Raw genomic sequence first — 12573 nt, forward strand, 5'->3', positions numbered from 1 at the left:
CATTACCCTTTGTCACAGGCCCGTGGGACACTGGGCTCTTTGGGATCAGGGGTCAGAGGCAGGATCCAGGAAGGAAGAGTATCTCTGAGGAGAGGGAGGGGCCGCACCATGTGCCGCACAGGAAACTCTGGGCCTCTGGCGGGGGAGGGCAGAGAAGTGAAGGGGGCTTCCAGAGAGGAGGGGCTGTGAATGCAGGGTCCCAATACCTACTTCCTGGGTGCTGTCATAGGTGAGGAGAAGAGATATGACTCCTCACCTTGTCCAGCCTCTTGGACATCAGCTAAGAGGCTGGAGTCCAAGCCTCCTTTTGGAGGGGGCAGGAGAGAGCAGGGGAGAAAGTTGGGGTCCTCTTTATCCTGCCCTCCCCCAAACCCCTTCAAAAGACCCCCCAGGTCTTCCCCACCGGGCTCCAGTCCCCACCCTTCTTGCTTCTTGCTGCCCTCACCTCCCATTGACGCCCATTCTCGGAGGCGCAGAAGGAAGAAGCCCACACGTCAGAGGCACCAGGGGGAGATTTATTATAAGAACTGTACAAAGGAGCCTGTCTGCTGGCCTGGCTTGGGCCTGCTCCCACCTGGACAAGGTGTGAGGGGGTGTGGTGTGGGTCTGCAGGTGGGGACGGGGCACAGGCATGGGGAGGCGCTACAGTCTCTACACAGTCTGGTGGGGACTATCCAGTCCAAAGAGCTGGGGACCACGCCAGTCCGGGACGAGGAGGGAAAGGCAGCGGCAGGGTGCTGGTCAAGGAGGAGGCTGCGCCCGCCCCCCACCCCATAGGATGAACCTTCTGAAGGAAGAGACAGAAGAAGCGGGGCCTCCTTCCACAGAGGACACAGGCAGGAGACGGGGCGGGGGGGGGGGGTGGTGGCCAGGGCTGGGGCGATGGTGTGACGAAGAGAACCGGTGGAGGCAGAAGGATGGACTCTGGGAGCGAGACGGAGGGCGGCGAGGAGACCAGAGAGCGAGGCAGGCAGAAGGGACGGCTCCGGCCTGCGGGCGTGCGCATGCGCAGGCGCGCGCACACACGGTGTTTTGGAGGTTTTGCTGCTTCCTGAGTTTTAATCAAATCGTTCACGAGAAACAAGAAGAAAAAGAAGAGGAACTAAGGCCAACAGGGACTCAACCTTACCACACATGTTCACACTTGTACATACACTCACAGGAGAGGCCTACACAGAAGACAAATGCACACAGCAGCCAGACACCACAGGGCACACCGACACACATTTATACAAAATACACCCACCCATACACACAAGCATATGTGGGCATCGTGGGCCACGGTGGTTCGTTTGCACACCCGAATGCACACACAGCTATACACACAGGCGCACGCACGAGTGAATAAATCCAGTGACCCCGAGCAGGTCTCTCCTCCAAGCTCAGCCTGCGTCTGTTCTCCGGGGGCCAGCGGGCTGGCCCCGCCCAGCCCAGGTCAGCCGGGCCGCATGAGTGCTGTGTGGGCAGCAGGAAGTTGGAAGGCTGGGCCTGAGCCAGGCGGGCCATGTATAGCCAGCGTGAAGTCTCTAACATGGGCTCTACTGTAACATTCTTAGGATCCCTTGGAGGGCGGGGGGGAAGGGTGAGGAGTGAGGAAGGTGGGGTGGTGGGGGGGACAAGAATTTTCTTCCTGAGCACTGGGGTCCCTGACCCCACCCCAGGTCTGGGTGTTCAGGCCAAGAGCCCCCAGTACAGTGATACTCTGGTGGCCCCAACCTGTGCTACCCATCCGTGCTTCCTAGAAAAATGCAGTTCCCCAGTGGGATCCTGCCTTGTGCTCTCCCCGCAGGGGCCGGCCAGGAGAGCGGAGGCCTGGACGGTGCGCACACCAGGAAATGGCTTCAGAGGCCACAACCCCAGCCTCATGTGTCAGGATCCAGGGGCCGATCAGGCTTGTGGAGCCGTTTCGGACTCGTGACGGTCAGTTCCCTTTCCCAGGGGACTCCTGAGCTGGCGGGTGAAGCTGTATCCGAGCTGGGGAGGGCTGGCAGGCCCTGGGGGCAGGTGTCTGCTTTCGCCGAGGTTAAGACAACTTTGTCCAGGAGGGCCTGGAGGGCCCAAGCCACTTTCTGGGGAGAGGCCAACAGCCATTAAGACTCTGGTGGCAGGGGGGCAGCCGGTCCCTCCACTGCAGGCCAGCTCCTCTCCACGTCAGGGACAGAGGTTCTGATGTTCCGATCTCCCCTTTCCCCCGGCCAGGAAGAGGGGCAGCAGGGCCCACCAGGAGGTGAGAGCAGTGGGAAGGTGAACTCGTGGAGGCAGGGGCCTCAGGCCCTGCCCCTGCGTGGAGCATCGGATTGCGATTCCCATTTTCCATGGCTTGGGGAGGCAGGTGCTCCAGCCTGGGAGCCGGATCAGTGCCAGACTCAAAGCCCTGCTCCCTCAGCGAGTAGGCGGCTTCAGGGGCGTGTCGGGGCTCTGCCAGGCTCAACTGGCCACCTTGCTGCCACCTACTAGACCAGAGACTCTTTGACCCCTGGGCGTACTGTCTGTCCTGGGGGTGGGGATGGGGGGAGGACAGTGTCTGAGGGGCTGATGGGCGTGAGACTCATGACAGGTCCAGTGTCCCCTGATGAGCCCCTCTCCTCACCCTCGCCCTGCACACTGCTGTCCCCGTTTTCATGGCCGTACATCTTGCTCATGGTGTTGGCGATCAGCCCCTCCTTCTCAGGGGCCCCGTCCCCACTGCCGTCCTGGCTGTGGCGGTACATGTAGGACGCCTGCTTCAGAGAACGCTGCAGCAGGTGCCGGCGGTAGGCCCTCTGGATCTTGATGGCACACACCTCCTCGTGCTTCCTCTTGAGGGTGGTGGTGATGGGCTCATAGGAGACCTTGGACGGGTTGGCTGCCATGAATTTCTCCTCCATGGTCTCCTTGAGGGCGTCCATCTCCCCCGAATCTCCCAAGACCTCTTTGGTCAGAGCGAAGAGGATGTCCAGGCAGTGGATCTTGTCGCCAGGCACCATGGGCAGATCCAGCGTGATAAGCTTGATCTTGTTGGGCTTGGCGATCTTCAGTGGCTCCTGCAGGGTGTCCACGAAGTCGGAGAGGCGGCTGTAGGCAATGAACTGCGTGGCGTCAGGGTCGAACTTCTCCCACGTCTCATAGAACATCTCAAAGTCGTCCTCGCCGAGGGGCTCGCTGCTCTCCTCCGTGGCCACGTTGAAGTTCTCCAGGATGATGGCGATGTACATGTTGACCACGATGAGGAAGGAGATGATGATGTAGCTGCAGAAGAAGCAGATGCCGATGGAGGGGTTGCCGCAGTCACCCCTGATACTGCTGCCCGGGTTCTCCAGCGTGGGGTCGCAGTCGGGGGGCCCGCTGTTCAGGATCGGGTTCAGGAGCCCGTCCCAGCCAGCGGACGTGGTGATCTCGAAGAGGCAGATGATGCTGTTGCCGAAGGTCTCAAAGTTGAACATGTCATCGATGCCCGACTCCTTCTTGACGTAGGCAAAGTTGGACATGCCGAAGATGGAGTAGATAAACATGACCAGGAAGAGGAGGAGGCCGATGTTGAAGAGGGCGGGCAGCGACATCATGAGGGCAAAGAGCAGCGTCCGGATGCCTTTGGCTCCACGGATCAGCCGCAGGACGCGCCCGATCCGCGCCAGGCGGATGACACGGAACAGCGTGGGCGACACGAAGTATTTCTGGATCAGGTCGGAGAGCGCGAGGCCTGCAGGGAGGAAGCGGTGAGGGCTGCTGCCCTAGGTGAGAGGCTGGGCTGGGGAGCGGGGGGCATGCGGGGCTCAAGGGGGCCCCGCCGGGTGTGCCCCTCCCCAGGAAGGCGCAGTAGAAGCGCGACCCTCGGAGCAGAGCCCAAATGGCCCCACCCATTAGGAAGGGCCCCCCCCAGGGGTCTTGGGGCCCGGGGCTACATCTTCACCCCGACACAGCTGGATGGAGGCGGGATAAGCCAGAGTTGGTGGGGGTAGGGGGAGGTCCATTCCCAAGGCCGTTTGCAGATGCCAGAGATGATTGGGGGGGGGGGGGAAGAGAGGGAGGACAGCTCTGTGTGACTCTGGGCATGTCACTTAATGCCTGTAACTCAGCTTCCTCATCTGTAAAATGGAGGTGAAAACTGTACCCGCCTCATGGTGTTGTGAACAATTAGCGAGTTAAAGCCCGTCAAATGCATAGCGGTGTCAGAGAAAAAGTAAATGCGCAATAAATGGTTGCCAGTCAGCATCACAAGCACACGCACGCCCGTGCACTTCTCCGGTGTGTGTGGATACTGGAACCGCCGCTGAACACACGGGCACGTGAGTGTGTACCTACTGGTCAGGTGAATGTTTCCTGAGGCGTATCCACACGTGTGCAGGTGAGAGGCTGCCCGTGAGCCCACTCTTACGCGCCTCTGCGCATTAAGCGCGAGTGCCAGGTGCGCATGCGTGCGTGTGTATGTGACTATGCGTGTGAGCATGCCAGGTCAGGACCAGGTGTGCGTACATGAGGACGGGAGCGCCCGACCTTCCTGAATGACTCAGCCCAGCCTGACCCCGCTCACCCACAATCGACAGGATGACAACCACAAAGTCGAAGATGTTCCAGCCGACGGTGAAGTAGTAATGGCGCAGGGCGAGCATCTTGAGCACGCACTCCCCCGTGAAGATGATGATGAAGACCATGTTGATGTTGTACAGGATGTCCACCTTGAGCTGGCTCTGGTCGTCCGTCTCCACCATCATGGTGACCATGTTGAGGCAGATAAGGATCATGATCGCGATGTCGAACACCTGCTTCGTCACGAAGTCGTACACCATGCCCTGGATTTTGTTCTGCAGCACGGACGGGAGCCCAGGAATGCACGTGGGTGGATATAAGGGGAGTGGTCAGGGCGCCCGCAGGACACGGACAGGAAGGAGACACGGGATGACATGACAGTGCGAGAGGGAGAGGGAGAGGGAGAGAGTGTCAGGGATTGCAGGGGCACTGGCCCGGAAAGGGAGGGCAGACCCACCAGACCAGGCCATGCTGTGGGATCAACGGGGACCCTCCTTACTCTGAGATCCTTCCACCGCCCAAGCAGCTCTTCCCCCTTCCCCCAAAGCCATTGCTCACTGGGGAGGGCCATCCTTCTTCCCCTCCTTCTAGGGGCCCTTGCCCCCGAGGCCACCAACTGAGGAGGTAAAGAGTGGGGGGGGGGGCTTCTGCAGAGCCAGGTGAGGGGTAAACCAGTGACTGGAGTTTGGTAGGCAGGGGATGCTTCTGCACAGTGCCTCGCTACAGTTACAAAGGGCAACCCTCCCGGCAGGTGGACCCAGCCTCATGCCAGGGACACACCCTGGCGGGCAGGGTGCAGACTGTATTTTCCCCATCGGCACCCCCAGAAGGGAGGCTCATATAGGCTGTGGGAAGAGGTGCACAGAGGGCCGGTACCTGAGGCCGAGGAATTGGCTTCTGAGGTTTCTTAGAGCCAAGCTTCTTCATGGCATTGTAGTATTTCTTCTGTTCCTCTGTCATGAAGATGTCTTTCCCTCCAAAGTATAGTGGGATGGGGCCAATAAGGTTGGGGAGTCTCCCCTTCTGGGCCTCTAGGACCTCTCTCCCTCAGGTACCGCCCTTAAAGCATCCCCCACCCCAGCAGGGGGACCAGTTGGAAAGTGGGAGGGGAACCTGGAGGGGCCAGGGACGGGGATTGAGGGACAAGAGAGGGGTGGGGTGACAGAGGAAAGGGGACCAGCACTACCTCAGCCTGTTTTGGGCCACTTTCCATCAATATCTGTTTGGGTCCTTCTGAATGACCCAGAGAGGTAGGTAGCATCGCCCTCACTTTATAGATGAGGGAACTTTGGTTTGGGGAGGACAAGTCACCAAACAGGGTTGCCTGGCAGGATCTGAACCCAGGTTCACTGCCTCGACCACGCCCCCAGCGACAGCAAGGTAGGTGCTGAGGCGGCATTTGTGAAATGCGAAGGGATGAGTGGGCCGAGGAAAGGAGGAGGGGCCTGGTGTGGGGGCAGGGAAGGTCGGGATGGATACTCATCTTCTTCTTCTGCTGGTTGAAGTTGTCGATGATGACACCGATGAAGAGGTTGAGGGTGAAGAAGGATCCGAAGATGATGAAGATGACAAAATAGAGGTACATGTAGAGGTTCACCTCGTACTGTGGCTGCTCCTCCTTCTGCAGGGGACACAGGAAGGGCCGGGGTGTGCTGGGTGGGCTTGGCGGCACACGCTGGCTGCTCTGTGCTCCCCGTCCCACAGTGGGCGGGAGGGTCCAGGGCTCAGAGGTAGACCTGTCCGCCCCCAGGGCCTCAGAGGCTCCTGAGCAGGTGGCACGGGGGTAGAGGTAGGGATGGGCGGAGTGTGCCGCTGTGTCCCTGGTCTGAGTCCTGACCTTGGGCTCACTCACCAGCCACATCTCGGCAATGCCTACTCACCTCCCGGGAGTCCACGGCTGCATACATGATGTCCATCCAGCCTTTGAAGGTGGCCTGAGGGAGTATGGCTGGATGTGAGGGCAGGAGGCTGCTCCCTGCCTCCATCATCCTTGAGCTCCCTGTGACTGGCCCAGCCTGGTCCTCCCCAGAGCCCCACTGGGCAGGCAGCCACTAGAGACCAGAGAGGTCTAGATACTACTCTAGGTCCCACAGCACTGGAAGCAGGGTGGGCAGCCCCCGAGTAAGAAGTGTCCATGGGCTCAGGTACAATGAGAGACAGGGGGCATTTCCAGCCCAGGTCTCTACGGGGCCAGCGGGGCACACTCACCACCTGCAGGAGAGAGAGGTAGCCGAGACCCACGTTGTCATAGTTGACCTTGACGTTGAGCCAGCGGACCTGGCCCGTGTGCATCAGGCTCTCGCAGTCGGACTTGTTGTTGACCTCGGAGATGTCAAACCTCTCCGAGGTGGTGGTGTTGATGCAGTAGTAGAACTTGCCGGCAAACAGGTTCACGCCCATGATGCTGAAGATGAGCCAGAAGATGAGGCAGACGAGCAGCACATTCATGATGGAGGGGATGGCTCCCAGGAGGGCATTCACCACCACCTGGGGGGCCGGGGAGGGCGGCACTGCAGGTTTCCTCCCAGGCAGGCGGAGGAAACCGGGACTCCTCTGGGAGATGGCTCCCCACCTGCACTAACCCGGAGACCAGGCTGGGCTGGGCATGGCTATTCAGGGAAGGCTTCCTGGAGGAGGGCTAACCTGAGCCAGGCCTAAGGCGAAGTCTGCCAGGCTGTATGGGGAGGCGGGGAGCAAACAGCAGGGTTAGGGTCTGCCGGCCTGCTGCTTGGAGAGGGCTCTCTGCTTGGCTGAGCTGTCAGCCCACAGCGGGACTACTGGGCTTCTCTGGAAGCCGTCTGGCATGGGTCACCAGGCAGGAGACAAACACTCTTTCCTCAGCCCCCATAGGAAACTCAGGTCCCGTGACTGGCCTCCTGCTCATCTGCTCACAGCATTAGAGACGGGCACAGGAAAGAAGCCACCAGGGTCTTCAAAGCAGCTGCGCCCTGGGACCCGAGCCCGGTGCCCCAGCCGTCCTGGCCGCACAGGCCAGACTCACTATTTCAGGCTGCTCTGAATCTGAGAACTGTCCCTTTTCAAGGAGAAGCTGTTTCGTGACCTCCAGACAGAGTGGGTGGCACAGGCCTGATAGCTGGGGGGTGGGGGTTTCCTGGCTGAGGCACCGAACAGAACAGCTGTGTGGCAGGTCATTTCCGCTCAGAGGGGAGGGGTCCCCCGCTGGGGGTCAGGGCCCCCCCACTCCTCCGCACCGGCTTTCCCCCTTGCGCGAACGGGAGAGTCACTGGGGCTGAGTGTACTGCCGGCCTACGACGACCAGCCGGTTCGCAGACACTCCTGAATTCCCAACAGGCCTCCCTTTGCTGGGGAAGTCCCGTTCCTCTTGCTCAAACCCTGTTTACCTGTCACTTCCACCATCAAGGGCCTGAGGGGATCTTTCCAAACTTGGCATGACCTTGAGGTCAAGGGCCGGCAGGCTCAGAGCACAGGGCACAAGTACCTGCCCACTCACTCAAGTCTCAGAGTCTTGGGGGGCCCCGGTCTGAGGCTGGGAGGGACACCCATAACCCCCCCCCCCCCCCCCCCCCCCCCCCCCCCCCCCCGCTGACCGGCTTTCCCTCTGCCCTCCCTGCCACAGGGCCTTCCTGGGAGCTGCTGCAGCCTTTGCTGCCCCCAGTGGTGGCAGAGATAAGCTTAGGAGCTGGTCTGAGGGTAGGAGTAGGGGCTGGTGTGGGAGGGTGTCTGGGTGGGTGTCTGGGTGGGAGCAGGGAGAGCAAGCCCGGCCTTCAGCGGGGTGGGGGGCAGAGCCCCCTGCTTCCCCTGCTGGTGGCCAGAGCACAGACACCACCCCCTGCACGGTGCCCTGCGGTGGCTGTTCCCGCACTCCCCAGTCGGACTCAGAGGCCTCTCAACACCCACCCTCATGCCCTCGAATCGGGACAGTGCCCTCAGGGGACGAAGGGCCCGCAGCGTCCGCAGGGATTTGATGGCTCCCAGTTCTGCGTAGCCCAGCCAGTTGGCCACCAGGCTGATGATGGAGACCTGCAAAGGGAAAGGGGGGGGCGGTGCTGTCAGGGAGCACAGGGCCCCCGGCCGACCCCACCCCCAAGCCCAGCGACTCAGTCCTCAGGGACAGGTCCCCAACGGGGGTCTTCCTGGACTCAGCTCTAGGGTGTCTCTCCCAGACCCCTTCCTTAGTGGGTGGTCCTGCCTGCTGGGAACTGTCCCGGCACCTATAGGAGTCTGGGTTCCGGAGATGTCATCGATAAACTGAGATGACAGTAAACAGGAGGCCTGCGTGACCATCAAAGAGGATACAAAATCCTCCACAGATATTGGCAAGGATGGTTAAGTAACCCTCCCAAGACGCCCCTTTCTTTCAGGAGGAGGGTGGTCCCCCCCAGCCCGTTATCCCCTCCCCCAGAGACCAGTCTCCACGGGAGCACGTTGATGGGGATTCTGATGTGCCATGTGGCCTCACGCAGCCCCTGCCCCGGGGCTGAGGTTTCCTAAGGCCCTTGACCCCAAGGACAGGCTCTGGGCCCAGCCGCGGGGCTGGAGGCACACTCACATCCACGATGAGGAAGTCGAGCCAGCACCAGGCGTTGGTGAAGTACACCTTGAAGCCATAGGCCACCCACTTGAGCAGCATCTCCAGGATGAAGATGTAGGTGAAGATCTTGTCGGTGTACTCCAGGATGATGCGGATGACACGCCGCTGTTCGATGTAGATGTCCTCGAAGGCCTGGGCGGACACCGGCATGGTGGGGGGAGGCCAGCGCCTGGGGCTGACCTGGGGACGAGGGCCGGCGGCTTCTCCCAGACTCCCCGCACCCATCACGAGAGTGAGCGAGTTTCCCTGTGGGGAGAAGCCCCCCAGCTCCCCTTTCCCAGGCCGAATAGTAGCAACGCTCGGTCATCTGCCAGGGAATTTCACAGGGGCACAGCTTCAATCCTGCCCCCACCAGGGCCTTCCCAACCTGCCCCCTGGTAGGCACCTGCAGCTGGCTGCAGAGTCAGACACCAACTGTCACTTTAAGAAAATACATTCTACGACACATCCTGCAACCACAGGTGAGTGCCTCCAGGATGCTGGGTTGGAGACTGTGCAGGCTTCATGCCTCCCACAGTGTGGAGGGGCCTGGCGCCTGTCCCTGCCCATGCCCGTCCCCCGGGGTGGCACCTACCAGGGCTCCACTGCTGAGCAGGATCATGAAGACGATGAAGGTCTCGAACCAGTTGTGCTCGACGATCTTGAAGCAGGCCCTGCGGAGGGTCCACCACGTCTTCCCGCGGCCCTGGGAGACGTCCACGTAGAGGAAGGGGCAGCGCTGCACACAGGCTGGGGGAGTGACGGGGGCACGAGGTCACAGGCCTGGGGACTGCCTCCAGATGCAGGCGGTACGTGCCCTGCACCTGCCCAGGGTGCACTCTCCAGCCACTGGCCCAGGGTGCACTCTCCAGCCCTCCATCACACTGCCCCCAGACTTGGGGCCCCCAGCACCCGGCTCCATGTCCTCCACTGCTGGTTGGACATAGGTGGGAAGTACGGTGATTCAGCCCCTCCCCTCGAGGCCCTCCCCCCACAGCCTACTCCACCCATGTGCCAACTGCCTCCAGGGACGGACACACGGAGGAAAAGACACGCAGGGATGTAGGCCGCCTGCCAGGGTCCTGTAGCTGTCAACTGTCCCCATCCATCCTCCCTCGCTCCACCCAGGTAGCCTTCACTTTGCACAGCCCAGTTTCTCTGGGCAAAGATATTTCTCCAGGGCTGTCTCCTGAGGGGCGGGGCAGGCCTTTCTCTGTGCAGATGAAACTGAGGAGGAGGATGACGGTCTCGGAGCAGCCAGGCCACACTTGGGCTCTATGGGGTTCTGCATGGTTACGCTCAGGGCACTTCCGTCACTCACTGCACACCCTCGAGGCTCAGGTTCGGGGCTGGGAGGTGCCCGGGTCTGACAGCCCTCCCTGGTGCAGCAGGGTAGGGGAGCATCCGGGGAAGGAGGCCGCATGCTTTCAGTGACCTGCGTGTCCCCAAGACGTCCTGGAGGAGGCGATGGGCTGCGGTCTGCTGGGCGAGGGGGGCACAAGGCCAGGTGGGGGTGCACGCGTGTGGGCTCACCCTCAGTGAAGCACTCCTCAGGCTGCTCCCCCTCGGGGTCCTCCTCAACGTGGTCCTCAGGATCCTCCTCGGGGGGCTTGTAGTCAGCTGTGCTGCAGACGGAGGAGTTCGCGTCGAGGGGCTGTGGCGGCTTCTGCAGAGGCCACAGGGTGGTGTGACCCCTGGGTCTTCCCACCAGGTGGGGAGGAGGAGGTCAGAGTGGGAGGCCAGAGGGAGAGGAGAAAGGGGAGGTGGAGCAGACCTACTCATCCATCCATCCATCCATCCATCCATTCGTTCATCCACTTGCTCACTCGCCCACGGATCACGGAGCCGGCCCTGTGGCCTGTGCAGAACCAGTGGCCATGGCAGCTGTGCTCCTGCTCTCATGGCACTTAGATTTGGGGCAGGGCAGGGCCGAGGCCTGAGCACGGGTGGCGAGGACGTGAAGAGACATGTGAGGGCCTCAGATATGAAAAGAGGCTGGGACACAAGCGGTGGCTTGGCCTGCTGGGGGTGCAGGGGGGAGTGGGGAGGCATGAGGAAGGCGGCAGAGGAACAAGAGGCCTGAAGGCACTTCCGAAGGGGCACGAAAGGGGGTCAGGGCGGACAGGGGCTGCCACAGCCCGCAGAAAACAACTTGCAGTGTTCCAAGGCCTGAGTTTCCTGTCTCTAGGGGCTGACGGATCCAAAAAGGATGGACAATTTTCCCAGCTGAGGCTCCAATCTGGGGCCAAGATGACCTGCTGGGACGCTGGTGCTCTGGCCTGGCCAGGCCTCCCCCCACCTTCTCCTGGTGCTGCCCAGTCAGCATCCCAGGCCCCGACTCCACCCCTCAAGGGGACCCCTTTGCAGCTAGGGATAAGGCCCCTGAAGGGGAAGATGGAGAGGGCAGCTTGAGGCCAGCACTGGATCAAGAATGGTGACCAGAACACCAGGAGAGCCTTGTGCCCCGTTGACAGAAAGGAAGATCGAGGCACGGGGCATCCGATGCAGCACGTGCCCCACCCACGTGCCCCCATTCTCACAATCCCCCCGGGAGCCGTGCTTGTCCCTCTTTAAAGAGTGCCCGGAGCCTTGGCCCTGGGGGTTCTCCCCCACCCCCGGTCCTCTTACCAAGGCCGGTGCCACATTTCCCTGGGTATTTATTTATAGCTTGGCAGGCCCTCGGCCCCCTGGTAAGTCAGCATGCCACGTATTTGGGGGCGGAATAAGAAGTCAAGAGCTTTCGGGGCAAAGTTCATCCAGGCTCTGGTGCCCAGCCAGGCCCAAGGCCGATAGGGTGGAGGTGGGCGGGGGGCCCAGACCTAGCTTATGCCAGTCCTTCCTGTGCCAGAGCTGGAGGTTGGGTGAAGGGGCTCAGAGTCAGCTTCCCTGGGAGGCCCAGGAAAGGCCCCAGCCTCAGCCCGAGCCTCTGCAGGTGACCGGCAGTCCCTACTGACCCTCGAAGAGGAGGGACATGGGGAGGCGGCATCTCGGTCAAGCAGCAGGCCCCCTGCATGGGGGGGTCGTCAAGTTCTTGCAGAGGCCGAGCCCCAGATCTCTGTTCTCTTTGCACCGAACCCATTGGTCCCTGAACCCTAAGTCTAGGCCCAGTTTGGCCCACACTGGGAGATTGGGACCAGCCTCAGGTGGGTTCTAAACAGAAATAGACCACAATGGCAAGAGTTTGGCAGGGTTTTCAAACCCAGAAGAGGATTAAGAGAGGCCTCTTGGGTCCTAACCCCAGAGCTGAGGTGCCACAGGTCAGAACAGCCTGTCCAAGAGTGCCACCTGCTGGTGAGATGGGGCCCGGGTGGCGCTGCGGGCGGGAGTGAAGGGATACCAGGCTATTCGGATGGGCAGGGCGGGTCATAATAATAGTATGAATAACAGAAATAACAGTCGCCATTCAGAAAGAGCTCACCAAGCACTTTACACACGCCATTTCATCTAACGCTCATCGGGGTGCCACGAGGTAGGTGTCGTCACCCCCACTTCACAGGTGGAGACACTGGGTCTTG

At 61.1% G+C, this 12573-nt stretch overlaps 1 protein-coding gene across 4 annotated transcripts in view; it reads right to left on the minus strand.

Moving 5' to 3' along the window:
* Positions 1-858: 858 nt before the first annotated feature.
* The window catches only part of SCN4A (sodium voltage-gated channel alpha subunit 4), a 44408-nt gene continuing 32693 nt past the window's right edge, over positions 859-12573 (minus strand). For 2 of the 4 annotated variants that reach the window (XM_036222982.1, XM_036222984.1), the window contains 10 exons: positions 10592-10724; positions 9654-9808; positions 9038-9211; positions 8386-8508; positions 6715-6993; positions 6387-6440; positions 5990-6127; positions 5383-5487; positions 4511-4781; positions 859-3679 (listed from right to left, as the gene is read on the minus strand). In XM_036222982.1, the coding sequence (XP_036078875.1) occupies positions 2454-3679; positions 4511-4781; positions 5383-5487; positions 5990-6127; positions 6387-6440; positions 6715-6993; positions 8386-8508; positions 9038-9211; positions 9654-9808; positions 10592-10724 (2658 nt within the window). In that variant the 3' untranslated portion in view covers positions 859-2453. The remainder of the gene's footprint in view (positions 3680-4510; positions 4782-5382; positions 5488-5989; positions 6128-6386; positions 6441-6714; positions 6994-8385; positions 8509-9037; positions 9212-9653; positions 9809-10591; positions 10725-12573) is intronic. The other 2 variants (XM_036222983.1, XM_016128727.2) reach the window with 1 other exon arrangement.

This window comes from Rousettus aegyptiacus, unplaced genomic scaffold, assembly GCF_014176215.1.
Source record: "Rousettus aegyptiacus isolate mRouAeg1 unplaced genomic scaffold, mRouAeg1.p scaffold_m13_p_6, whole genome shotgun sequence".
Lineage (NCBI taxonomy): Eukaryota > Metazoa > Chordata > Mammalia > Chiroptera > Pteropodidae > Rousettus > Rousettus aegyptiacus.